The sequence below is a fragment of the Syngnathoides biaculeatus genome, chromosome 14, assembly GCF_019802595.1.
Source record: "Syngnathoides biaculeatus isolate LvHL_M chromosome 14, ASM1980259v1, whole genome shotgun sequence".
Lineage (NCBI taxonomy): Eukaryota > Metazoa > Chordata > Actinopteri > Syngnathiformes > Syngnathidae > Syngnathoides > Syngnathoides biaculeatus.
Window position 1 is genome coordinate 19,090,844 of NC_084653.1, and position 26,983 is coordinate 19,117,826.

The 26,983-nt window shown below is 42.0% G+C and overlaps 2 protein-coding genes across 9 annotated transcripts in view; one reads left to right on the forward strand and one right to left on the reverse strand.

The window, feature by feature from the left end:
* Window positions 1–12,490, reverse strand: ttf2 (transcription termination factor, RNA polymerase II). Of its 3 annotated transcripts, none has more exons than XM_061841539.1 (21): window positions 12,368–12,490; window positions 12,151–12,256; window positions 11,981–12,067; window positions 11,336–11,405; window positions 10,218–11,093; window positions 9,034–9,274; window positions 7,538–7,768; window positions 7,320–7,466; window positions 6,715–6,865; window positions 6,532–6,634; window positions 6,249–6,439; window positions 5,310–5,463; window positions 5,122–5,213; window positions 4,319–4,404; window positions 3,947–4,089; window positions 3,705–3,881; window positions 3,039–3,097; window positions 1,919–2,072; window positions 1,766–1,848; window positions 659–733; window positions 1–599 (listed from the first exon to the last, which is right to left on the reverse strand). In XM_061841539.1, exons 1-21 carry the CDS (start codon window positions 12,393–12,395, stop codon window positions 455–457), a joined length of 3,399 nt encoding a protein of 1,132 aa, XP_061697523.1. In that variant the 5' UTR covers window positions 12,396–12,490; the 3' UTR covers window positions 1–454. The 3 variants fall into 3 exon arrangements, with proteins under 3 accessions (XP_061697523.1, XP_061697524.1, XP_061697525.1); XM_061841540.1 differs by having other exon boundaries at window positions 11,981–12,042; window positions 12,368–12,402; XM_061841541.1 differs by lacking the exons at window positions 12,151–12,256; window positions 12,368–12,490 and having other exon boundaries at window positions 11,959–12,067.
* cenpj (centromere protein J) overlaps window positions 12,180–26,983 on the forward strand; it is a 17,308-nt gene continuing 2,504 nt past the window's right edge. For 2 of the 6 annotated variants that reach the window (XM_061841546.1, XM_061841548.1), the window contains exons 1-18: window positions 12,180–12,302; window positions 13,120–13,403; window positions 14,070–14,374; window positions 15,805–16,015; window positions 16,396–16,474; window positions 17,840–17,933; window positions 18,034–18,588; window positions 19,496–20,168; window positions 22,020–22,152; window positions 22,221–22,386; window positions 22,708–22,839; window positions 22,923–23,027; window positions 23,109–23,199; window positions 24,530–24,657; window positions 24,770–24,847; window positions 25,396–25,536; window positions 25,611–25,695; window positions 26,143–26,266. In XM_061841546.1, coding sequence (XP_061697530.1) covers window positions 14,111–14,374; window positions 15,805–16,015; window positions 16,396–16,474; window positions 17,840–17,933; window positions 18,034–18,588; window positions 19,496–20,168; window positions 22,020–22,152; window positions 22,221–22,386; window positions 22,708–22,839; window positions 22,923–23,027; window positions 23,109–23,199; window positions 24,530–24,657; window positions 24,770–24,847; window positions 25,396–25,536; window positions 25,611–25,695; window positions 26,143–26,266 — 3,059 coding nt within the window. In that variant the 5' untranslated portion in view covers window positions 12,180–12,302; window positions 13,120–13,403; window positions 14,070–14,110. Of the gene's footprint in view, window positions 12,303–13,119; window positions 13,404–14,069; window positions 14,375–15,804; window positions 16,016–16,395; window positions 16,475–17,839; window positions 17,934–18,033; window positions 18,589–19,495; window positions 20,169–22,019; window positions 22,153–22,220; window positions 22,387–22,707; window positions 22,840–22,922; window positions 23,028–23,108; window positions 23,200–24,529; window positions 24,658–24,769; window positions 24,848–25,395; window positions 25,537–25,610; window positions 25,696–26,142; window positions 26,267–26,824; window positions 26,912–26,983 lie in introns of all 6 variants that reach the window. The other 4 variants (XM_061841542.1, XM_061841543.1, XM_061841544.1 and 1 more) reach the window with 4 other exon arrangements.

A 26,983-nucleotide genomic window follows, 5' to 3' on the forward strand; every position in this document is an offset into this window, starting at 1 on the left:
TTCAATACAAAATCAACGTTTAATAAAGTGTAATTAAACAAAATGTCACCGCATTGAAGTGGGGCAACCTGGAGAATTACATCAAGAGTTTGGAGTAGGCCCAGTTTGTGGGTGCAAGTGTCGGCGCCACGCTGCTTGGGGAGTTTTCACTGCATGCATTTGACTGTTTGTCTTATTCAATATAATGCTGAAACTGCATCAAGCACTTGTTACGTTCCTTAAGAGGCGTCATATCTGAAGCTCATCCATATTTTTTTTTCTCTGAAGATACATGTACACACTAACAAACAATATGACCAAGCGATATTCAACTAACTTGAAAACGACGGGGGACTTCACTTGGAACTCCATTGTATGTCGCTTGGCTCAATACAAGTTGTGAAAAACGGATGTTTAACATAAAAGAAAAAAAAACAAAAAAAAAAAAAACAAATAAATTGCATTTCTTTACACTTCAAACGCCAAAAATGATCTTGAGGTCGATCAGAGAGAGCTTGGCGACGGCACTTTCTGATCCCGACAACACACTCTGGGCCAGCTGCTTCTTCTTCGCCTGCAGCGTGGAGATCTTCTGCTCCACCGTGCCCTCGCACTCGAACCTGCAAGCAACCCAGACGTTGTATAGGCTAGCTAAATGCTAAGCGAGCATCTCACTTACCTGTGGATGATGACATCCCTCCGCTGTCCCACTCGGTAGATTCGGTCGCAAGCTTGGTCCTCCAAGGCCGGGTTCCTGTCAACAGGATCAAAATATTATTTTATATTTTCACAAATATATCTCACACATACACACAGACACAGTTGAAGGCAGATGTTTACATATACTGTGCAAAAAAACACATCGATTTCATTTTTTGTCTCACTGTTTGAACCTCCCCTGGTTCAAATCGATCAGGATCACCAACATTATTTGATTTTGTTAAATAGCAATATAATGAGAGACAGAATTTTATATTTCTTTTGAAAAAAAATATTCATAAAACATCCAATTATTACTAAGTAAAAACGTTTTCAAACAGTTGTGCAAATGTATTCATGGTGGACTGGATGATTCGTGTGCAACAATCAGTTTAAAGTATTTATGGCCTGGAAAATTTAGGCTGAATTCTTAAGAGTACTCCAATTTTTTTTTTAATTTATGATTTTGTGCATTTTATGAGCTGGAAGCCCAGATTATGTAAAAATAAACAAAATACTTGAAATTGTGAACCTTGAATCTATAATCCCTGAAAGTTGATCTTTTGAATGTAATTATGGAAATAAATGAACTTTTCCAGGATATTATTTTTTGGGGGGAAAGGGTGTATATATTTGTGCAATCATTTTATACCATGCTGGATGTTTTAGGTGATGAAAAAAGTACAAAACAATTTTGTATGTACGGTAACATGGGTGCATATCAACACAAAAAAAGTACTTGGATATAATCGACAATCGGCTGTAACAGATGACACTTCGCCCATATTAGTCTGTTAAATTGAGGTCCACTTTCGAATCACATGAGATGAGTTTTTGTTTTTTCCTTTTTTTGCGTCAACAAACTTCAAAACTGTTTTATTTAATCCGATTACTTTCAAACTCGGTGGACACTTAGCAGCCGATCTGAAATCCTAACGTGGCAGTACCATTACGCGTTTTACTTTTTCAGTGCAAAAACTTGATAGAGGTATTATTCACACAAACTGTTAATACGGACATGATTACCCTAAATTCACACCTAAAAATTATTTTGTAAACATCTCGTCCATTTTCCCAACCCACTCACCAGTGCATGTCCATGAGGAAGAGGTGATTCCCGCCCACGAGGTTAAGGCCAACACCACCAGCGCAGAGAGACACCAGCATAACCTTCCACAGGAAGACCGAACGAAACGTTTGAAAAACAGATAAATAAAGCGGCACCATATGCTGGAATCACCTGTGGTTCTTTAGGGTTGGTGTTGAATTCCTCCACTAGGTCCATGCGGCGCTTGGGGTTGACGGTCCCATCGATGATGCTGTAGCGCAGGCCCATCTGCCGCAGGTGGATGGCCACGATGTGGAGCAGACTAGTCCACTGGGACACAATCACACTGTTGCAACAGAGACGGTTTCATAAATCATCCACAGTAGAACACTCAAGTTAAATAATTTGGTGTTAAAAAACATGCCCCAACAGTCAAACATTATAGGTTTTGATTACGAGTAAAGCGCACGTGGTGGTTCAAAGTACATCATTTGTTTTCACTTCCAGGTAAAAGATTTTAGGGTATTGTGAAAATATTTGCGCGACAAGGTCAACTCTTTGTTGTATACTGAAGACATTTGGGTTTCAGATAGGCACAAGTTCGTAATTCCAGCATTTATTTCATGGGAATTACATCTACCGTAGATGTGTTTAAACTCAGGACCAAACACCTTTTGTTTGAAGCCACCCACTTTTCAAGTCTTCTTCGAACAGTGGCTTATGATACCTTCCACTCTGGAGGTGTGCAAACCAATTTGTCTGGCAGTTTAAAGAAATATACCGGTACATCCAAACTGGTCCAAGTCATTGGGCCACTTGCTTATTTTCATTCCTCACAATTTTTTTCGTCATTTGTATTTATTTTTAATTTAAAATGTTTTATTTATCTGTATTCAAATGCTTTTAATCATGTAGCGCACATTGAGTTACCTTGTGTATGAAATGCGCTAGACAAATACATTCGTTTTGCTAGTTATTGGAAGGGTCATGCCTCCAAATATGAAACGTTAATATTCACTTTCCATTGATTGAATCTTCTTTATTCCAATTCTTTTGTTAACTTGAAAAGTGTTTGTCTTCAATCAAAAGGTACTCTGTCCAGAGCTGTTTAACACATCTAGATGTAAATGCCAAGAAAGGTTGGAATTCTGATATTTTGTCTCATCCATCTTTTGCCCTAAAACGTAAATGCCTTCAGTACACACCAAAAACAAAGGAATTGACTTTGGCATTCCAATACTATTTTCAGAGCAAAGGTTTGGTAGAAATCCAAGTGTCAAAACTTTTCGGGCCTATGTAGGCTCATGGTTACCTTTTCTGGTTGTCGCCCTTTGCTCGGATTGCCTCCAGCTCAGAGACAATGGCAGAAATCTGTCAGAAAAGAAATGTACGGAAATATTAGTCAAAGACAACAAGTAAACAAAAAGCATTTTTGAATTTTTTTTTTAATTATTGTTAAGGTTTTTTTTTGGGTGCATTATGCTTAGATAGCCAGGTCCATCAATTTTCAGAAACTTGTGTCCAGGGGTGATTTATGTTTAACTTTATGACAAAGTACAGCCCCTTAAATTTGCTCAAAATGGGTGCTTCAAACAAAAACGGCGGACTTCCTGTTCAATTTCTAGCAATGTCTTTGAGGGTCTTTGTGCGCGTTTGTCTGATTGACATGCTCTCCTGATTTGGTGTCAATCAGTGAAACAAGTATCCAGTGCAGATTTTTTTTCTAAACTTTTTCTGAAGTTCTGACAGAGTATGAACTCCGGACTTGGGCCAAGTTAATTTACTTCCAGTTCCATTTCAGGCATGGGTCCTTCAGACTTTTTTTTGTGTATCCTGTCATAATAGACATTCCCAAATTTTGTATCGGGGGAAAATTTTTTCAAAACTTTCCAACGGGCATTCACAATATTGAATGTTTATGAGTAGTGTCACAATGTTATACTACATTAATTCTAGTGGTGTAAACCCGTTGCCCAACCTTGGTACTCCTGCTGCCCTCCTCAAACAGTCGCAATGGGAAAGTCATCCCGTTCAACCCCACCATTTCCTCGGCAGGATCCAATGTTGAGCGTCCTGATGTGAGCGACAGAGCATTGAGCTGCTCCTCCAGGGACAGGACCACGGCATCGCCTTGGAGCTCAGAGGAGTCCAGAGTCTAAGTCAGAGGCAAAGAAGTGATGACAAGCATTGTTTTGTGTGTGTGTGTGTTTGTTTGTGTACCTTTTGGAGCAGCGATAGGTGGCAACAGCACTGTCGCAGGCGCAGCAGCAGTGACAGGATGTGGGCGGTACTGGGGGCCTGCTGAGGTTGCTGGCCAGATGAGACTGGCGGGTCTGACTGGGACAAGCCAAATTCTTGGGAAGCTGGAGAGGATTCATTGAAAAGGGTATTCCCACATGCACTTAATTAAACAATTACAGTAATTCTGTAATTTGTGGGAAATTGTGACTGAGCCCTGATGTAAAAAAACAGCAATTGACTCACTAAACCTTATACCACCAACTATGATCCTGAAATACTTCGAGACCATCTCAAACTTGAAACACTCACTTCTTGTTTCTTCTAAAAAAAAAAAAAAATCCTTGGTCTTACCCCGCTTGAAGGTATTGGAAGCAGAGTCACTTCCTCGCTTAATATCGTTCTCTTCATGTTTCTTTAAGTAGTTCTGCAGGGTAGATCTACAACCAACATGGAAATTTACCAGTCAAATAATGTTTTACAAGTCATCAAATGCCACGCCTACTGATCTTACATTTTCTCAAACACACAGTAGTTGCAGTAGTTCCAGTTTAAAGGCCAAAATGGCTTTATACTATCTTATTTAAACCAGCAATGGCCAACATCCTGTGTCATTCTGGCCTGGGCTTCCGGAGCCTTTTTTTGGGAGCCGACTTGTTATAAACGTGCCTACCGAATTTTGTACTGCCAGGCAGAATTCGCTCCAGGGCTGAATTTTCAAACAATTATTACTTGGGTTTCATGTTTTTTTTTTTTTATATGGTAAGTCAAACTTCAATCACACAATCCAAACATAAACTGTAGCCTTCAATTTTGGCTGCATGACTTCAGACATTTTTGTGGATTTGCTTATGATAGGCTTGTCTGAATTTTCTATTGGTAAGCAGCTGAACTGGCTGATTTTTTTTTTCAAATATTCAAAATTAGTCACGAGTAGGTTAGTCTTTTGAAGGACCGCTGGAAATGGGCAAAATGACCCTCAAATGGTTGCTGTAAAACAAAATAGTAGCCCTCCAGTTCTTTTTCCAGCATGACTTCTTTCAACTTCTTTATGAGTCCATTCATGACAGGCATATCTACCCAAATGATCATTCTTGAGAGATTTCTTGGGTCAACTTGTGACAGATGCCGTAACAGGAAGTATTGTGTCACCTGACCTGGATTGGGCGAAGACCACATCGTAGACTGCTTGCTCATCCTCAGACAATTTAAGTTGATGCATCTTGCAGGTACGGTTGGGAAGCGCCACCTGTTGACCAGACGTTTACTTTTGTTGTTGTTGAAACTTTAATTAAATTTGAGCATTTGCCCGCCGCCCACATGAAAAGCTAATGAAGTTCCACACCAACGGTCTTCCCGACGAATCCTGCTGGTCTTTGGTGCGTCGCAACAGGAGAGTCCTGGTCAGGATGTTGAGTCGCTCCCTGCCACGCTTGGAGCCGTTGTCCACCTGTGCCTTCCATACTTTGTACTCGTCGAATGGAGAGCAACGCAGAAACCTGTATAGGCCAGCAGAAAACAACAAAACAAAAAAAATTACATCAACTCACATGGTGCATTAGCACTGGCACAAAGGAGAAATCTTGAAATTTGATTTTGCTTTGAAAGAAAAGACATTTTTGAATAAATTTGACTTGAAATTTTGAGTTTTAGATTGTAGAAAAACAGGAAATTCTGTTCAAACTGGATTAGATTATATTGTTTCGTCCAAGGTAAACAAAAAAGAAAACGCATTATCAAGCCAAATCAAATCCAGATTGTATCCAGATTACACTTTTGACAGTTGACACTCATCACAGATCAATCAAGTGTAGAATTTCAGTGTCTTTGGTCTCTTCCTTTTCAAACCAAATTCAAACAAAATCTGATCCAGATTGTGGATTTTGACCGCCAACACTTATACCTGGTCCAAGATACAAGTATCTGAACATGAATTATTTGTTTTGGACTCAAATTCCTGAAGTCTAGATCAGTTCTGGAATAAAACTTCCTTTGACCTGACAGTGTTGGGACTGTGAAAAAATATTTTTTTTCCACAATGCATTACGATATTCCTGGCTTCTTTGTGTGCATCTTTTGTCTAGTGTGAATTTAAATTAAACTGCAGGATTGAACCAAATTTAATACATATTTACGTATGATTACGTATGAATCTATGTATACTGGATAACACATGATAAATTGATATTTCACCGAGAAATGTTTTTATTCTCATTAGACAAGTTAAACATAAAGCGACTCTTCAAAATGTAGTTGATGGAGGTAATAATTAAGATTAGTTTACTTGAGGAGGGAGTACATGTCCAGCAGGTTGTTCTGGATGGGCGTGCCGGTCATGGCCCAGCGGGCAGCTGACCTCAGCTCGCACACGGCCATAGACTGCTGCACCTTGGGGTTCTTGATGTTGTGCGCCTCATCCAAGATCACCCGGCCCCACGTCACACGCAGGAGGGGGCCTACCCCCTTCACTGCTGGCTGAAAAAGCACATGAGTTGATAATTAACATGTTATAACGTCAACATTCATTCAACTCAAGGCACGACTGTACTTAAAACTATTTCACAGACCACATTGTTGGCTTCATTATTGGATTTGTTCCCCTCTTTCTGGCTGGAGGATTCCCTTGACACCAAACTGTATGTGGTCACCACCACGTCGTGATCAGCAAGCCTGACGGATTACATTGGGCCATTTTGAGAGTCAAATTGTATTTATGTTTTGTGTTTGTGTGTGTGTGTGAGAAAGCTCACACTCTGGGGTTCTTGTTGCGGTCAGCTCCATGGTACAGGTAAACACTGAGTCTGGCCACCTTGACGTGTCGCTCGATCTCCTTCTTCCAGTGGTGGACCAGTGAGGCCGGGCAGATAACCAGGGTGCCTCTGGAATTCACCGGTCGCCAATCTGAGTGAGATTTTTCAAACATTCAATAATCAAATAGGAGATCATTAAGCTCAATGAATTTTAAGGATAAATAAAACCCATTAACTTTGTAATTATTGGAATATTTTATTTAATTACTTCTTTTCCATTTATTTAATGGACTTTTTTTTTTGCACCAAGGTTAAATAAATACAAAGTGTATAATGTGTAACAATGTATTACATTTTCCATTTATCATAGAAACATGCTCATTATGTTTTTCATGTAATTGATTTTGTGTGGTAACATGCATGGTGGGTTAATTGAACACGCTACATTGCCCACAATTGTGAATGTGAGTGTGAAGGGTTGCCTGTCCATGTGTACCCTGTATTTAGCTTGCGACAGTTCAGGGTCGCTCAGCAAAAGTCAGCTGGGAAAGGCTCGCAACCCTAGTGAGGATTAGTGGTAGAGAAAATAGATGTATCAAAGTTACCAGCTCTTGAGAGCCAGCCCTCCTTCTTCTTCTCCTCCTCCTCCTCTTTTGTCTGGCCCTCCTCTTTAGCCTTCAGCTTTGCATTGATCTTCTGGGTCAGTATGAGCGCAATCATGGTGAGCGTTTTACCCAGACCCATGTCATCCGCTGAGGGGACAAAAACAGTACTATAAAAAAATAATAATTTCATATTAAAAATACTTACCTTTCCCCCTTACCCAAAATGCCACCGCATGGTTTCTGGGCTTCCCTCCAGAGCAGCCAGGCCAGAGCCCTTCTCTGGTGGGCCAACAGCGACACCTTGAGCCCTTTGGGATCCAATGCCTCGGTGTCGGCAGACGGGCACGACTCCAGCGATGTGTGCAGGTGATCGATGGCCTCGCACGTGGCGTTCTTCACCGCCAGCAGACGGTCATCTGTCATGCGGCCGCCATAGAAAGCCTGGTGCCCTATAACACGTTCATATTTTGGGAACATTCTTATGCTTGTTAACTAGTCTTCTCTGTGGTTGGTCAAACGTACATTTTCTGGGCCTGTTTAGTGGCTCTTTCAAAGACAGAAACGCTGTCGCGTATTAAGTATTTATTATAGCTGCTGTGTGTTTGTTGTGACGACTGTTTAGTACAAGTGCCTCCTAGTTCTGAGGACCCGGGTTCAAATTTGGCATCGCCCGTGTGGAGTTTTGATGTTCTCCCACTGACTTTCTCCGGGTACTCTGGTTTCTTCCTACATAACACAAAACATGAATGCGGGGTTAATTGGAGCCTCTGAATTGCCCCTCGGTGTGATTGTGAGTGCGACTGTTGTCTGTCTCCATGTGCCCTGCGATTGGCTGGCAACCAGTTCAGGGTGTACCCCGCCTCTGGTTAAAAGATAGCTGAAATAGGCTCCAGCACTCCCGCGACCCTAGTGAGGATAAGCGGCTCAGAAAATGGATAGATGGATTATCATGTCATGTCATTATCCAAGCCGCTTATCCTCACAAGGGTCACAGGAAAGCTGGAGAACATCCCAGCTCGCTTTGGGCGAAAGGCGGACTACACCCTGAACTGGTCGCCAGTCAGTCACAGGGCACATGGAGACATCATTGAGCGGGAATCGATCCCACGCTGCCTGCACCAAAGGTAGGCGTGTGTACCAGTAAACCAAGATGGATTATTTATGGAAAATTTCAACTACATTGAATCCATTTTCATTTATTTAATCACACTTTTAGTTTGTTGTCACATCCTGATGGGGGGCACTCAGTATTATATATATTAAGACTGTCACACGATTAGTCACTATATACTGCAAACAATCCTTGAAGTTTTGACACCCTTTGCACATTGGTCATTCCACTGGACTATCAATGAAATGGGCATTACTACAATAACAACAACTGAGTTGAAAAAAAAAAAAAGTTCCCTGTTTCGACTGTTTGCTGTCGTACTCAAAATGTCCGTCGTACTATGGCATCTCCAACTACCAAATTCCTTGTTTGCTCTTTAGATACAAGGCCAAAAAAGCTGATTTTGAGTTTAATGACTTATTCAGTGTATTTGTTTGAAAAAAAGTGGTTATGTTTATATATATGATGGTGTATTATTCTTTCGGGTCATCTGTTTTTTTTTTCTTTAAAAATGTGTGACATTTTGTACATGTTTTTTTTTTTTAACACATAAAAAAAAAAAAAAACTGTACATAACATCCATGGAATAGGTAACGTAGTTACCTCCATACATCTGGGAGAATCCCTGGCTATGTTGAAGGTAGGAGTCTGGGGCGGGGGGAGCTGGGATAAGGATGGTGCCCCCCGGGCGGCTTAAAGGCTTAACAACTTGGCTGGTGGATGGAGTCTCGTCTGCGGGAGCGAGGTTGAGGTTCTCCAGCGCCACCTCCAGCTCCCGGACCTGAGTCCTCAAACGCTCGCCTTTGTCAGGCAACGCTTCCACATTCACCACCGAAAGGGTGGCCTTGAACACAACACAGGCTAGTGTCAAGGTACAGTTAGCGAACAAAAAAATTATGAAAGCAATTGTCTTCTTAATTCGACACACCACACAGAAGTGTTAAAAGAATAAATGAATATAGGGAGCATAGAAAATGAGACTTCACTCTTGCACCTTCCCTGTGACATGGGTACACTCACAACTGACAACTTGGTGTTCTAAAGCAGTCACACAAGCTCGAAGCCATTGTCCACACTCTGGCTTTCAAGTCAAGATTTTTTTTTCCTCCCTTTCTCACTTTCTTCTCTCTGTGTGTGAAGCGCGCATAGGCACACATACACAATCAACAACAAAGTACTCTAAGTAGGCCACGGGTGCGTAATATGTGAATGGAAAATGTATTTTTGGAGTGTAAGTGTAGTTATCTAGTTAATTGCGTGTCGCAACTGTGCCGGGGAAACACTAATACAAACCAAGGCGCTCTTATATAGTTTTTATATACCTTTGAGGAGCAAAACATGCGATGCTGGAACGGGGCCAAGCAACCAAAAAATTCACTCATTCATGGCGTACAACAGTTATTCCCACAATTGAGTCTTTGCCCATTTTCAGCAATTATCTTCAAACATAAAACATTTTTAGAACAAAATCTCAAAATTCTCTTGTAAGGGTCTTTCTGTTGTCCAAGGTGACGGTAAATAGGCTGACCGAACATCGCACTGTCTAGATTATGGAATCTGGATTATTCCTTTATTATTCTTTTAGTTTATTACTATTATGCAAGGTGGCAATTTTCATGTTTAATTGGCGGCGGGGGGGGGGGGGGGGGGGTCGAGTTCGTCACAATGTCTAGTCTAGTGTAGTCTAGATTCTGCCCCTGCATTCCTGAAAATGCTGTGTATTTTCTAATGGATTCATTTTCAGAGGAGTTATGATATATCTTATGTAACACAGAGTACTGGGTCACCTTTTTCTGATGGAGCTGAAGAGACAGCATCCTGTGCATCGCCTGAGGGTCCTTCGGTGGACCTTTCAGATTGGAGGCAGGCTGAAAGCCAGGGTAGGCGGTCAGGGGCTTCTGGATGGTAGTGGTAGGTGCATGGGGCGTCTTTTGAGGGGGCTTCACCGACACCAGCACTACGTCATCGTCTTCATCATCGTGGTACTGTTTGCTTTGAGGGTTTCTCCACTGCGCGTTGTCGTCAGAACCTCTGGAGGCAAATGCCATTGGTTCAGAACGTTTGGAAGGGGGCATGTTGCTTTTGTTCGCCGATGCGGAGACCCGCTCGGTTACTATAGGACCTCTGGGGGTGACTATTGTGCTTTCTGGCACAGACATGGAAACAGTGGAGGTGGGCGGGTCGGTTTTGGGGTCAGACACAGAGCCGTCGATGGTGGCCGTGGCGTTTTGGGGCATGGAGGTTGTTATGCCATCCTTGAGCGTAGAGGGGCAGACACTCGCTGTTTCAACAGAAGCGTCAAAGGAGGCCTTGTCACTTTTGGCCACACATGGGGTGACGTCAGAGGTGGCCGTGTCGCTTTTGGATATAGACGTGTTGGGATGAAGTGTTTTATCCACAGATTTCTTCTTCAACTTCATACCTGCTGGAAGATGTTTACCTCTGTTTCTGTCAGCTATCTGGGTCTGACCTTCCCCCTCATTTTCTTTTTCTTCTTGACTTTTATGTTTCTTTTCCATGTTGTCCTTCCCCCCACTCTCTCCGTGGATCTTTCTCCACCCTGATTCTTTGTCCACTTTCTCCGGAGCCTTGAAGGGGTTTCGCACTGGCGGTAGGCAGGAGCTTTGTGCCCTTTTTTCATGCTTTTTCTCTTCCTTCTCTGGCTGTAAAATAATGACAGACATTGACAACATTTAGTATTTCTAAGCCTTTTTCTTTACTTTTTGGACGTAACTTTATGTTTGACAATACTTCAAGGATTTCAAGGCAAGTTTTCAAAGAGAAGTCACAATTATGTGACATGCCCGAGCATGCAGTTTATTTTGTTTTTCCTCCATGGATTATTTTGTGTCATTTCTCATGTTTATATAACACGGGTTAGAGTAAATGTCAGATATACTCTTACCACTCTCCAGGGCACATTTCCACACCATTGATACCCTGCTTTTTTACCCACGACGCACCTGTAGTACAACCTGACACATGAAAGACAAAAGAAAAAAGCTATATAAATACATTAAATAAAGACTGAGGTGGCAAAAAAAATAATGTACTTAAAGGGGAAATCCACTGATTTGCATTAACAATGTATCCAATAGGTCATGTAATATGTACTCTATTTAGACAATATGATGTTAAAATACTCTCATTTAATAGTGTTTTGAGAAGATTTTAAGTATTCCTCCGTCTTCCCGATCAACCGATACTGGTATTTCTTCATCAGATGAGGATAAATCCGAGAAATCAGCGCTGGGCATAAACGGTGTCCCATGTGATCGGGCCTTTGTTGCGGCACAGTACACGTCACATCCGCGCACGTACGTCATGTGACTCGCGAAAATGGCAGGGCCCCTGAAGATTCGGAATTGTCTATAAAAAGCTTCTCAAAACTCTATTAAATGAGAGAGGATTTAACATCACATTGTCAAAATAAAGTACATATTACATGACCTATTGGGTACATTGTTAATGCAAGCAAGTCGATTTCCACTTTAAGCTGAAGACTGAGGCTACACATACTGCACACACCTGTAGTTTGATCGCAACCCACCTGTTGCACTGTTGCTGCTGGTTGGAAGTCAAGGCTTGGAGCTCGACCATGGAATCCTCATGCTGGAGGCAGTGGGAGGGAGAGATGCTGAGGGTGAGGAGGGTGGATGCAAGACGAATAAGTACGTTAATTTAGTGTCTAACAATTGTGAAGAGCCACAGCAAACAGACCTGGTCGCTTTGCTGAAGTCACAGCCACGCTTGTCCACACACACGTAGAAACTTTTGCCTTTGGAAGGGCCATCTTTAACCCCTGTCTTTAGCATACACACGCAACCTGAAAGGCAACACAAACGCTGCGTAAATGTGAGGTCAAGAAGGAGGTACGTATATCGAGTACCCTCTAAAACAGCTTATGTCCAAATTAATACGTATTCGAACGACTTACCGTGGACATCACAAATAACTTTGTCCATAACCGGCCTAATGTGTCATGAGTTGTGCTTGGAAAGGAAAACGCCAAAATTCGTGTCGTCATGCAGACGTTTTCGTATCGACCAATCACAGCCAGCCTTCCCAAAACCGGATTTTCAGTGTACGCGTTTCAAAATATAAACTATGCAACAAATTCGCTCAAAATACATAGTCAATTTTGCTGAAGGCCCCCCACAAAAAAGAGGGGATTTTGTAATCCTTTCTATGCTTTAAAAAATTATTTAAAAGTGGATTTCTGAATGATTATAGGTATTTGTAGCATGATCTTTCTTTTTTTGTGAAATCCGAGACCGGATATATCTTAATCACTGCGGGATTTAAATCGTGGCAAGCAACTTTTATCTTGATTTATCACTAGTTACACCCGAGTACTAGTTACTAACTAGTTACTAATTAGTGCACCAACCGTCACAAAATGAATGACATTTTGTATCAAGTAATTTTTTTTATTTTTTTCAACGGATAGACAAAACAGCCACAGAAATGTACATTGTATCATGACAATGGAAAAAAAAAATTAAGCAAATAACTAAAATGAAAATGAGAGATCGAATCAATCAATGCATAAATCAAATTGTTTGGTCTTGGGACATTTCAATGTTTTGAGGTTCTTTCATTCGTAAAAACTACAAAGTGTGGGTGACATTATATTTATCTATTCGCAACCACGCAGTCATCGATAACTGGAACATGCAATCTCCGCAGGCGGGGACCGGGATTCGAACCCTATCCTCAGAAATGTGAGGCCAACACTCTTCAATCGTACACTTCAGTCTCCAACCAGCCGATGGCGCTGGCGACTCGACATTGCCATGGAAGACTTCTTCGTTAGTTGGCTCCAAATGTGTACGTCAGCTCGCGGGCTTTGTTTTGATATGGCGGCAAGTTCGTAAAGTGTTTCTTTTTCTTTTCCCATTTTTGAGGTTAAAGAAGTTTTAAAACCAAACTTTTCCACGCCACGAGTACTCCAATCTTCTCCCGTATTAAAGGTAACTTGTCTTGTGTATGTTTTTATTTTTGTAGAGACTCGAAACGTTGTCTAGTGCTTTTTGGGGTAGTTTGAAGTCCGAGGCGTTGTTTGTCTCGTTAAGTTTTAATGTATTTTTTTTAATATTGCAATTCTCAAAAAATGGCGATTATGAGTCCCTCGTTCTTCCAGTTTTCTACGCTTATCCTTGATTAAGACTGGTCAACGTTTCCCATGATCAGTGGACGGTCAGCAAGGGCCAGCAGATAAAAGCAGAAGCAGAAACACGGACTGATTACTTTATTTCAAATATTAACTTTACCTTGTAGCGTTTCTCATGGCTGCACTACTTCCATTAAGATTCCGTACTACCAGGCGCCCTCCGACCCCCCCCCCCTTTTTTTTTAAACGTCTAATCAGATGTCATGTCTCTGCGCCAGTCTTAATCTGCTCTGGTCTTCCAGAATTATAAATGCTGGTTGATGTAATTTCAACTATAATTAGAGGTCTAATTAGACATTGATAATTCACAACTAATTGATACTGAAATTAAGCAACTTGATTATAGTTGAATCGTTTCGAGACCTTCTGTAAGTGCTGACAATAATAAACTCCTTTTCCCACGGACATCATGTGAAAACCAAGTTGACTTACTTCAGTTTTAATTTGTTACCCACGACTGTCACAGAAATCTTGGACCAGGGCAGCCAAGAAGAGGGTGGCACCAGCATGTCCTCACCCACTGCTGGCCTCCCATACTATCCGTCGGACATTTTGGCCCGCTGGATCCCGAGCAGTACCAGGGCTGGTGTCATTCTGGGCCCTGGGTCTCTGCGTTATGAGTCCCCGGTAGCTTCTGTGCCCCCGGAGCCAGACGACTTTGCACCCATGGCTGCGTCGGTGGACAGCAGCTGCGTGGAGGTGGAGAACATCTCCGTGGCACCGAGAGGAGAAATCTCACAGGAGGATACCCTTATGACAAAGCTAGATCAGGTAGAGTCTGAATATTAAGTGCCTAATTCAAATTGAGCTATATCAAAGTTTTTTTACTGGCCCAAATTGAGGCAGAGATGGTATCATTCTGATCATTCACATGCGCCAGACAAACATTTTTCCTGAATAGTACTAAGGTATCTTGTATCACATATCTTTTTCCTTCTGAGTCATATTAAAAGTTACAAAAACAGTAAGGCCTCGGTTTTCGAATGTCCCCATTTTTGAACAAATCGGTTTTTGAACGAAAATTTCAAATTGTTTTGGTTCTGTTTTCAAACGAAAATTGGTACTTGAACGCCGCTGAAAAACCCGGAAATAACATATTGTGCGCGGCCAGACCAGCTGACCTCCGTTGCGCTTTGTTGTGAATTCCCACGCCGCCGGAAAAAAAGGGAAATAACATAATGCGGGCGGTGCAAGCAGCAGACCTACCTGCGACAGTCTTTGTTATTGTCTATTCGAACGCTCCCCGAAAAAAAAAATGGAAATGACATAACGTCCACGGCGCAATCAGCGCACTTTTGTTATTTTGTACAACGCAGCCTCTGTACACAGACTTGTCCCAGTAGTGACTGTTGTTTGTCCCAAGTGCTGACATCAAAGCCATCTGTGTCAAGTGGAACGAAATCCATAATTTTGTCGACCTTCATCACCCCAATAAATCTGAATTTAGCAGAGCACTCGAAAATTTTAATAATGTCGTTATGAGCCACTTCAGAAATGTTCTTAAGAGACGCCAGAAAAAAATGACATTAGATTCGTTTTTTGTTGAAAGGGGGTGAGTCACCGTCCCGGAAGACATTTGATACGTACAATTGTTGAAGCATTTCTGCATTTTTGTTTTGTTTGTTATCTCGAGCTACGAATTTTTTTGTTACTTTTTGTAAAACAAAAAAAAAAATGCTTTTTTTCCCCCCTCATTATTGTTTGTTTGAAGTTATTCTGCACTTTTGTTAATAAAAAAAAGTTTAAAGGCTGGAGGCCGAGTCGCTACAAGTCGGTAATGCACTCCCAGCCTCGCGTACTCTTCTACTAAAGCATATTTTTTAAGCAAAAAAGAAATATATTTCTACAATTATTTTATTATATAAAGTATTTAAACTACACATGTATTTCTACAATGCAGTTTATGATCAGGAAAGGTTAAAAGAAATGCTTAAAAAAGCCCATTTTTTTTAGGCTTGGAACGCATTATTTCTTTTTCCATTCATTGTATTGGAAACATCGTTTTGGATTTTGAAGAATTCACTTTTCGAACCGTTTTCTGGAACAGATTGTGGTCAAGAACCGAGGCATCACTGTATTTGCCTGGGAGGTGAAATTTTAGTGCAGCCAACATTTTTTTCTTAGGTACACCAGCATAAACGTAAAGCACACCTTACTTTTTTACTGCATCACATTCAAATGTTCCGCATTTACTTCTGCAGCTGAGGAGGTGGCAGCAGCATTTGGAGGAGCAGCTGAAAGCTGACCAGCTGGATGAACTCCTTCGCCTCCAGGAGGAGCAGCAGAGCATCCTGGCAGCCTCCAGGACCGGACAGAGCCTCTCCAGTCCTCCCTGCGGACTTCTAAAGGAAGAAGCACTCAAGCAGCTGCAAAGTGGTCAAAATGGCATCGAAAGGCACGATGAGGGAGAAGGTGAAATATTTATTGTTGTACAGTATTCCCCCACTGTATTCATAATTATTTATTGATTTTGATATTGTTGAGTCAAAATTCGGTATTTCCCCAAATCTGCTTTTAACCTGAAAACAATGGTCAATGTTTTTGCCGATTTTCTGACACGTTACAGGCCAAATCATTAATTGGATCATTATTAATGGTTGCTTTCATGTTTTTTTGCACTGTCAATTTGAAATGATGTCTTTTTTTAATAAATGGATGATTTTTAAAAACATCTGTTATTGGGGAAAAAAAACAGATGAATCATTTATTAAAATCTTCATGTGTTTTGATGAGATTTTAATGGGGCTTCACTTTATTAAAAAGTGACAGTAACTTAAAGTTTTGTTTTGTAGGCCCAAGCCGCGATGCCTTTCACAAGCTGAGAAATAATCACAACAACAACAGAGAAGGTGATCATATGCTGCAAGACAGGTAAGATGGAGAGTTGCTTTTCTCGTTCTTCCCGAAACATAATTTACTGGTGAAGAGCTCGTGCACCTACGTCATAAAATGATTCACCATCTTGTCGTCAAACAAAGCATTGTTGCAAGTTAATTCCGTTGTGACAAAACGTAAATACGTCTTATAGCACGACATCCAGAGTTTTGTCTGATACCGTTAAACATTTAGAAGGTGATGATAAACGAAGGTACGTGGAAAAATGAGAGACACTTGCCATAGAGGGCCCATATTTAATGGCGAAGTCATTGTTTTCGCCAATAAGAAATTGGACTGTTAATTCGCTTCCGCTCTTCTTGGACAACTGGATCTACACATGGATCAGGTAAGTAAGTCGTCGAGATTTACACAGAAAAGTTTGAAAGTGTAGAAAAGTCTGGACGCATACAAATACGTAATTGCTGTTCTCAATCAGGAATAAATACCACATAGTGATGGACCCACTCATATTTTTACAATACAATTACCAATATTTAAATAAATGACCCCTGGTTTTACATAAACGTGCATTCATTAACTATGATTGGGGAAAAAAAGAGGACAAGGAGATGGCTCCTCCATACACGGAAGCGTATCCCTTCCACACGTAAACCTCTCTACGACATATGGTTTATTTTCTTTTTTTAAATATGCGTTGTTCTCAAATGAGTCAACAATAAATACTTCTTGGTAATTTGAGATTAAGAATGATTCCTACCGGAAATGAAGTGATCGCTACACAGGCGTAGATCCATCACTTTTAATTGCCAAAATCCATCGATCTTTTCTGGTCTTTTCAGCTGCTATTCCATAGAATGAACTCTTTGAATTTCTGTCTCGTCTGTTGTGACAACCAACAGCACAACAGGTCTCGGGCATTGTGAATATTCTCCTCCGGTTCAATGTTTCCCACAATGTCAAGCACCTCTGTTTGACCGGCAATATGGCGCCGTGAAAATGGTGACGTCATGTGCACGAGCTCTGTGCTGAAGCACCCTTGAGGGGCTTGTGGTCCTTTCCCGTATGTGTGTCCTTATGTTTTTTGGTGTATGCCTGTGTGTGTTTTTGCATCCATGTTCCTGTGTGTTTCCTGATGTCTTTTGTGTTTGTCTGCTGATGTCTCTGTCCATGTGTGTGTATGTGCCTTTGTGTGTCCATGAAAATACTCTTCTTTTTTTTTTTTATCCATATATCTTTGTCTCTATGTGTGTCTATATGTACGGTGTGCCCTTGCCTATGTGTGACTGCTTATCTTTGGGTGTGTGTGTATGTCGTCCGTGTTTTTCTGTCCCTGTGTCCATATTTGTGTCTGTGTGTACATATCTGTGAGTGTTTCTGGGTGTGCGTGTGTCTGTCCAGGCCAATACAGACCAGCAAGCAGACATATGAGGAGTTATTGGAGGAGCACCTGAGGTTGGAGGAGCAGAGGTTGAAATCTGCCCAGCAACAGCAGGTAAGGCAGCCATACAAATGTCCTTCATTTCGAAATACTGGAGTAATAGTGATGGTAACCCTTGGGCTAGAAATGGAAATATGTAATGTTCTGTTGACAGAATCCAGCTGGAGAGCAGTCAGCGGCACCCCCTAAACGAGCCTTTCTGAAGCGAGGGCAGGGCTTGTCTCGATACACCAAAAAGGCTTCTATTCCCAAAGAGGACTCAAACACAGATCCCAAAACGTCGAGCCGGGACCTAGTATGCCGCAACAGCTCTGAGCCGACATGCATCCAGAAAAATGCAACCAAGCGACTTTCTGTCCAGCGTAAAACTGCCACCCTAAACAAGGAGAACTGCCCAAGAGACAAAAAGGACAAGAGGGTTGAGATTAAAGCAAGTGGGACCAAAGTATTGGGCTCCTACCAAAGACAGAACACAGGCGGGCAGGTGAAGACACAAAAACAGGTGGAGGAGAGGCACCCTGCAACAAAGCAGGCAGGGGTACATGCAGATTTGCCAGGAGTCTCAGGGGAATTGCTGGAAAAAGCAGAGAAGCTGCAACACTCAGTGTGCGAGCCCCATCTAGAGAGCATGGAGCTGGGAGAGTTTGAGCTCCTGGAGCAAATGGCTGAGGAGCTCTCCTTCTCATCGAACTCTTCCTTTGTCACCAAGGTGAGGATTATCAGAGCAGCTCTCTCACCCTCTTGGACATAGTGTGTGCATATTGGTGGCCAAAAGTGGATTTGTCCTTTGGTCAATTATACCCACATACATCGGTTTGAGTGAGAGTACAGTAAAACCTCTTCAACGTCCCCGTTTTCGAACGAAAATTGCGAAATTTTTTTGCTTCTGTTTTCAGATGAAAATCGGCACTCGACCGCCCCCGACAAAACCCGGAAATAACATAATATGTGCGCCGCAAGCAGCTGACCCACCCATGACGCGCTTTATTGTCAAGTTGAACGCCCCCCGAAAAAACCCGGAAATAACATAATGCGCACGGCGCTAGTAGCTGACCCACCTACGACGTGTTTTGTTCTTGTCAATTTGAACGCCCCCCGAAAAAAACGGAAATGACACAACGCACGCAGCGCAACCAGCGCACTTTTGTTATTATGTATAACGCAGCCTCTGTACACAGACGTGTCCCAGTAGTGACTGTTGTTCTTCTTATCTTCTTAGCACAATGATATTAACCCCCAATCGTGGCTGCAAATAAGGCAAGTTGCTTGTTTAAAGTTATTCAGCACTTTTGTTAATAAAAAAAAGTTGAGTTGGGGCCAAGTCTCTCTAGATATGGCAATGCACTCCCAGCCTAGAGTACTCTTCGACTAAAGCATACATTTTAAGCAAAAAGTAAATATATTTCTTAAATTATTTTATTATATAAAGTATTTAAAATACACATTATTTCTACTATGCAGTGTATTATCAAGAAAAGCTAAAAAAAATGCTTTACAAGCCTAATTTTTTAGGCTTGGAATGCATTATTTCTTTTTTCCATTCAATGTAATGGGAAACTGTGTATGTGTGTGTGTGTGTGTGTGTGTGTGTTTTGGGTTATTTTTTAAACCTACAGGTTCTGGAGATGGACCGTGAGAAGCGGAAGCTGGTGGGCGTGGCTGGTCTCCATCAGAGACGACTCTCATCCACACCCATCAAGTCACCAGTGGGCAGAGAGCTGCGGTGCAGCACTGAAATTAACGGCGGCACTGTGAAGAGCCATGAAGACGAGGAGGCGAAATCTTCATCAGAGTCCGCAGCCAATTTTAGAGGGCCTGAACAAGCAGTCACGCCTCCCGTTTTTCCCATCATCCCTTGCTTCCCCGTCCCATCGGAGCCACCATACGACAAGCGCTCCTACCAGGATGACGATGAAGAGAGTGACAACGTTGACCGCAGCGTTGAAGACGACGACTCCACGCTGGAGGACGACAAAGATGCAACGGCCAGCCGAGTCATGTTTGGCGATGACACCACATGGAATGACATGGATGACATGGCGGTCAGCGCTGAACCCGTTTCTCCAGAGACAGCCAATCAAGACTCAGATGCGGCATCTAATCCGCCTCCTCCGTCTCCTCCTCCTCCTCCTCCTCCTTCTCCTCCTCCTCCTCCTCCTCCTGCTCCTCCCTCCTCAAAACTCATGATGAAACTGTTCCCTGTGCTCAAGACAAAGACAACTAATGCACCTCTCCCTCCACCTGATTTCACCTCAACCTACCCACCTGACAAGGTGGACAACAAGACAGGTGAGACAAACAAAATTGATCGTTTTCAAATTTGGCTGGGTTTTTCTTGAATCTTAATAGATTTTAATCCAGAAATTGGTGAAATGAAATTGAACATTTTGAAATTCTCTGGAACTGTAATTTGAATTTTACCCGGAAGTGCCCTGGGATTAGCTGGCCACTCGTCTAGTGTGTATTTTACTACTCTCTCCTAATCAACTGGATTAGAAAACTGATAATTAAAACAGCTTTTAATGATAGACAAATATGTTTTTTTCATGGCCGATAACCAATATTTGGTGCTGATATTTGTTTTTCAGTAAAACGGTAAATATTATCATCAAAATCTGAAATGATAAAGATGCCAACACTTGATTTTAATGCTTTTACGCACATTTATTAAACAGCTTTTCAGATTTCATTTTTTTTTTTTAATTTGATTTTAGGCTAAGAAAATAGGAATCGTTTTTTTTTTTTTTTTTTTTTCCAATTTTACCAAAAAGTGCAGAGCTCACAGGGTCACCATATCTTACAAAGCTAAATGAAAACCTTAACAAATAAATAGCCCTCCAAAGTTCTCTATTGTATCCATCCATGCATTTTCTTAGGCGCTTATCCTCACAAGGGTGGCGGGAGTGCTGGAGCCTATCCCAGCTGTCAATGGGCAGGAGGCGGGGTACAGCCTGAACTAGTTGCCAGCCAATCACAGAGCACATCGAGACAAATAGCCGCACTCACAATCACACCTTGGGGAAATTTAGTGTCCAATTAATGTTGCATGATTTTGGAATATGGGAGGAAACCGGAGTGCCCAGAGGAACCCTCGTAGACACGGGGAGAACATGAAAACTCCACGCAGGTGGGTCCAGTATTGAACCCGGGTCCTCAGAACTGTGAGGCCAACACTTACCATCTGATCCACCATGTCACCAGTTCTCCATTGTAGTTTAGCAAAATTTAAATAGATTGAAAATCTTATGTCATAATAATCCTCCTGGAGGCATCACCTTATTGTGTTGGAGGATGCAAAGTGAACTGGGGCCACTCAACTCTGGAGAAGCCAATATTGAGAGGTGTCAAGCATGTCTGGGTATACTTATTGCCCCCCTGGCTTGGCGCCTGTATGCTGGGGTGTATCCCAGTGGATGAGAGTCCACCCCCACTGAAGGTGGGGGCACGTATGGGTCCCGAAGTACAGAGTACACACACTTTTAGTGTCATTGGAAGGGGTGTTGGAGAGCACCCCTGCTCCATCGTTCTGGGACTCCATCGTTCTGCTGGGGGACTACACTGCTCATGTGGTAGTGACAGTGAGATCGGAAGGGCATGACTGGGAGGAACCCCTCCCTAACCACCCCACCCCGAAGCAGTGTGGTTTTCGTTCTGGCTGTGGCAGTCGCAGTTACTTTGTGGCCTGCGAGCTTACCCCTTCGCATTGTCTACTTGCAGGGGTTTGCTCAAGGCTAGGCACTGACAGCTTTATTAATACAGTACATTTAATACCCAAGATAACTCAAATGTGCTTTATGTGATTAAAAGTACAACCTTTACTGTAGGTAAATACAAGCGATTAACACAAACGGACACGTCTGCGGGGACTTTGAACAAGCAGAGCTGCTGTATGTGTTATAACCTTAATGGGCTTCCAGTAATGTTACAAGTAGTTGGGTTTTGTAGAGTCCAAGGATTTATTGCAATTTATGTTGAGTCAGAGAGAGAGGCTTGCAGGGGGGGTGCATCAGAGCCAAAATAAACCACTGTTAACCACATTTAAAACAGGCCGATGCTGATATCCGTCAGAATGTTAAATGTTGGCCCTGACAATTGGCCCAGGAGATAATCGGCCTATTACTAGTGTCTTTGCTGTAATAGGGCAGCAGGTACAGTCCACACAGTTGAGGGAGCGACTGGTGGAGCTGGAACTCGAGATTGAGCGTTTCAAGAAGGAGAATGCAGCGCTGGCCAAACTCCGACAGGAGAATGAGAAGAACAAGGAAAACCTCAGGTGAGTACTCGTATGAAATTGCTATTCTGCACGTCCGTTTGGCCTTCGTTTTACCTTGGGTTGTACAGGAAGGAGCGATTGGCCTGGGAGCAGCAGCAAGCTGAGCAGATGGCTCACTTTGAGGAGTACAAGAAAGAAGAAACCAGGAAACTTCAGCGCGAGCGAAAACTCTTTGAGAAACACGCCACGGCTGCACGGGCTATGCCTGACAAAAAGGAACGCGAGGAGATACAGGTAAACGAGTTACCCACTCTTTTTTTGTCAGCCTCAGGCCCAGTGAAGCCGGCACCGTTTACAGGTGTTGTTGATAAATAATTTTGCTTTGTATAATAGAGTTTTAAGTTGCACTTTCGGCTGTAACGGCAAACTATATTTACTGACATTCGTTTTTTGAAGTGTTCCTGATCCCACGTGGTGATATCCTTTACAGATTCATGTCATGTTTTCGTGCAAATCAATAATTAAGGCACCACCTCAGTACTTTTCCTTTTTTTAGTTCTGCATGCTGTAGTTGACATCCAAATAATGTTGAACAACGTATTTTCCTGCCTTAAGGCTCTGAAGCAGCAACTGAGCTCCATGCAGGAGGATCTGCGGAAGAAGGAGAGTCGCTGGTCGGCCACTCACAATCGACTTCGCCAGCAGATCAACTCGCTTGGCCAGGAAAATAACGAGTTGAGAGATGAGGTGAATGCAGGACTCACTGCCAAATATATAGAAAAATGTTATATTTTGCCTTTTAAAAGTGCTTCTCCATCTTTTACCGTCAGGTACGCACACTGGAGAAACTTCGTCTGAGTGTCTTGAAGAACTCTTTAGACTCAGAAAAAGTTGTAAAAAATGTGCCTCCTGTCACCAAAGGAGTTACATTTGCTGTGAGTAATTTTGAGAGTGCGAAAATCATTTTAAGTAACGTAAAAGACGAGCAGCTCCCAAACACTTCCCCATCCCCCCAGAATCCTCTGGACTCCAGCCGGAGTGCCAGCCCTCCAAAGGGCAGCACTGCAGCGCCCATCAGAGCCAACGCCAGTGCACGTACGAGTAAAGGTGAGAACGTCTTTTAAAATTAAATGTCCAAACAATAACTCACATGGCGTCCCCTGTCAGATTTGCAACATGGGTTTTACTGTATTTATTTTTATGTTAGAAATTGGACATCTTTATAAGAAAAAGTGCAAGGAGCTCCCTGATTGAGAAGCTTGTCTAAAATGGATTTCATTGATTACCGCAATTCCTGGCCTACAGAGTGCACCTGGTTATAAGCCTCACCCAGTAAATTTGTAAAGGAAATAGTATTTGGTACTTACATACGCCGCAGCTGTTTAAAAGCCGCAAGTGCCCACATTGAAACCGGCATTGAAACACGAGAGATTTACAAAGACGGTACACAGAGTTTAACGCTAGCGCCACTGCGCTAGCACCACTGCGCTAACGCTACCGGTGCACTAACAGGGCCGGTTTAAAAAAAAAAACTAAACATATTGGTAAAAATCACTTAGACACAACAGTAACAGCGCAAACAGGGCTGGACCGGTAAAAGTCACTTCCTCAGCATATATATTCCACCGGTTTCACGCTTACCTTTTCTGCTCGAGTACCCCCTTGCAGCCATGAGAAAAAAAATGCACAACTTAGCCGCATCACCGCATAAAACGCAGGGTTTAAAGCGTGTGGAAAAAAATGTCGCGGCTTTTAGGCCGGAAATTTTGGTAATTGCTTATTACTGAACGTACGTATGTAGTAGAAGACATACCGGCAATGGAAAGTAAAAGAAAATCAAAGTTTTAAAAGAACATGAGCACAGTTATCTTTAAGGTCAGTTCAAATGTTAAAGAAGTTCTAAGAGATTTTAAAAAAAAAAAAAAACTTGTCTAGACCTTCCCCATTTGTGCCTTTAGATATGAGTTACCCAACTTTTTTTTTTCTTCTTCGGGATATGACCCGCTGATCAGCTGAGTTTTTGCTTCGACTTGCTTACTCGAGATAGGAGTACTGTATTGGATCAGGTTGCTCTACTCACTCCATAACTCGCAACTTTTTGGCTGGTATAAGCGATCAATATTCTTCAGAAAAAAGGACGTCGAGCTGTTGATTGCCACAACCAGTTGGAGTTTACTTTCAAATTCAAGAGAGCCTTTATGTTGCAGAATTTACAGGGAAACATCTCATACAGGTAACTAAAAATGTAAATGAATACATCAATCGTTACCTGAAGATTACGCAGTTTTAAATCGATTTCTTAGATTTCACCGCATTAATATGTGTGGAAAAATGCTGTAGTAGAGTATCAATAATCAGCCCAGCCCATGATAGTTCTCTCCCTAAGTTGCAAAAAGGCAACAGACAACCGAACATGAAGACTTCCTTGTTTATGTAGGGATGAAAAGCAGCCTGAGAAAGCCAACACCGTCATCATCATCATTACGCAGACAAATGTCAGAGGAAAAGCAAATGACTGCCACAGAGAAATCTCCAAATGAGCAATGTTCTGAGAGCTGCTCGCAGGTAATAGAAATTGCACAGTGGCCTCCTTTTACCAGTCCAGCAGTTCTGTTTTTTTGAACTTATACAGTAAAAGCTAAGAGTATTAATATTGCCACACTTATGAATATTTCAGACTTCAAGAGAGTCAAATGAAGCAGAGAGCAGTGAGATTCAGACTGTTCAGGATGTCATCACACACCCTGATGGAAAGGTAAGAAACTATTGGCACTATATTATTTAAACTGCACACATATTGACTAACAATTCTCATACTTATTAGGAATCAATATTTTTTTCTTTTGAAAAATTTACATTTCCAATCATTTCTTGTTTAATCAATCACATATAGTAAATGTTGTTAACTTCTGTAAATGGTAACAATTACAGGTGTAGAATGTCCTAAAATGAATGTTTTGAGCATGAATACCACTAATTCAGTGGTGGGTATTATACATAGGTAGAAGAAAATTCCTGATTTTGGGTGTGTATATTCTCCTTGAAAAATTACAGTAGACAAGAGATGACTGTACAGATGGAGAGGTTCCTTCAAAGGTTTGCAAAAGCAGTGATGGTTGTAGGTGAGGAAGCACCTAAAAGACTTAAATCAGACATATGTAAGAGGTGACAATTACAGGTGAAGGTCCTACCAAGTATTGTGCACGAGGTGACAATTACAGTTGGATAAGGTCCTAAAAAGACTTGGGTTGCATAATCAGTGGAAAGGGTCCTAAAAAGATTTACATGATGTGCATGTTCCAGGTGGAGAAGGTCCTGCCGGGTGGCAACCGCGTCTTCGTGTTCCCCAACGGCACCACGAAGGAAGTGTCATGCGACGGCTCGACTGTAAAATTCAATTTCTTCAACGGTGACATCAAAGAGGTGATGGCCGACCAGAGGGTGGTGAGTACAGCTCATTGGCCACTCGGCATGTCTATCCATTCTAGCTCCTGAACAGTTGTCCCGTGGTCTCATAGTTGTACTACTACGCTGACACCAAGGCAACACAGATCACATACCCGGACGGCATGGAGGTCCTGCACTTCCCTGACAACCAAATGGGTCAGTACACCAAAAGACATCAATATCACTGTATAGGGTGGAGTGAAAATGTGTTTTTTCCCACGTTTGTCACACATAAATATTTCCCATCAGTCATTTATTCATTAATTTTCCAACAAATCATTGACACTTACATACACACCTATGGAGCATTTCAGAGTCTTGAACGTGCCATGTATGTTTACGGTAAGACATTTCTAAAACTTTCTGGTACAACGACTTTGAGAGCCATTTTCCACAAATGGTGAACATTCCCAGGAGAAGGCAGCCAACTAAAATTACCCCAACACTGCAGTGACGACTCATCTAAGATTTCACAATAGACAACCAAAGACCACAATACCCAAAGAACTCCAGGACTCACATGCCTCAGTTACGGTCTGCATGATAATGTGCTATTTTGAAATTGATATGTTTCACATATCCATACAGTTCATTTTGTGTTAGCAGAGAAACTCTTTCCAGACGGCCGCAAGGAAATCACGTTTGCGGACCAGACGGTCAAGACGTTTTTCCCAGACGGCAGCGAGGAGAGCGTCCTGACAGACGGAACCGTAGTCCAACTCAAAACGTATGCACTATCTACTTCAAAATTTTTTGAATCTTTCCTACTGGTGAATTGTTAACTTCATTCACTTAAAAATTTGACATCAATTCATGTAAATTTTCAACTATAAATGTAGAATTTGTGATTTATATTTGTGAAATTGTGACTTTTTTCAATTACATTATGAATTTACTCCCATAAAAATTCCATGGATTTACATAAAATTGCAAGTTCCATAAAAATGTACTTTACGTGATTAAAGTACAACACATTGTTTCATGTAAATGTGGCCATTCCAAACAAAATAGAAAATTATTCATGTAACATTCACTTCATTACAATTTTAATGATTCAAACTTTTGAATTTATCCATCCATCCATCCATTGTCTTTGCCGCTTATCCTCACGATGGTTGTGGGTAGGAGCCTATCCCAGCTGTCAACGGGTAGGAGGCGGGGGTACACCCTGAATTGGTCGCCAGCCAATCGCAGGGCACATCATGTCAAACAGTTGCACTCACATTCACACCTAGGGGCAATTTAGACTGTCCAATTAATGTTGCGTGTTTTTGGGATGTGGGAGGAAACCAGAATCCCCAAAGAAAACCCACGCAGGCACGGAGAGAACATGCAAACTCCGGTCCGGGATTGAACCAGGGACCTCAGAACTGTGAGGCCAACACTTAACCAGCTGATCCACCGTGCTGCCATTTTTTAATTTATTACCATAAAATTGAACTTT

Coding starts and splice junctions, on each gene's coding strand:
- ttf2 (XM_061841539.1), bottom strand. CDS start 12,395: ATGGACAAAGTTATTTGTGATGTCCACG. Junction 6,440..6,531: donor ATAATGAAGCCAACAATGTG/GTCTGTGAAATA, acceptor GTGCTTTTTCAG/CCAGCAGTGAAGGGGGTAGG. Junction 2,073..3,038: donor AAGGGCGACAACCAGAAAAG/GTAACCATGAGC, acceptor CTGTTGCAACAG/TGTGATTGTGTCCCAGTGGA.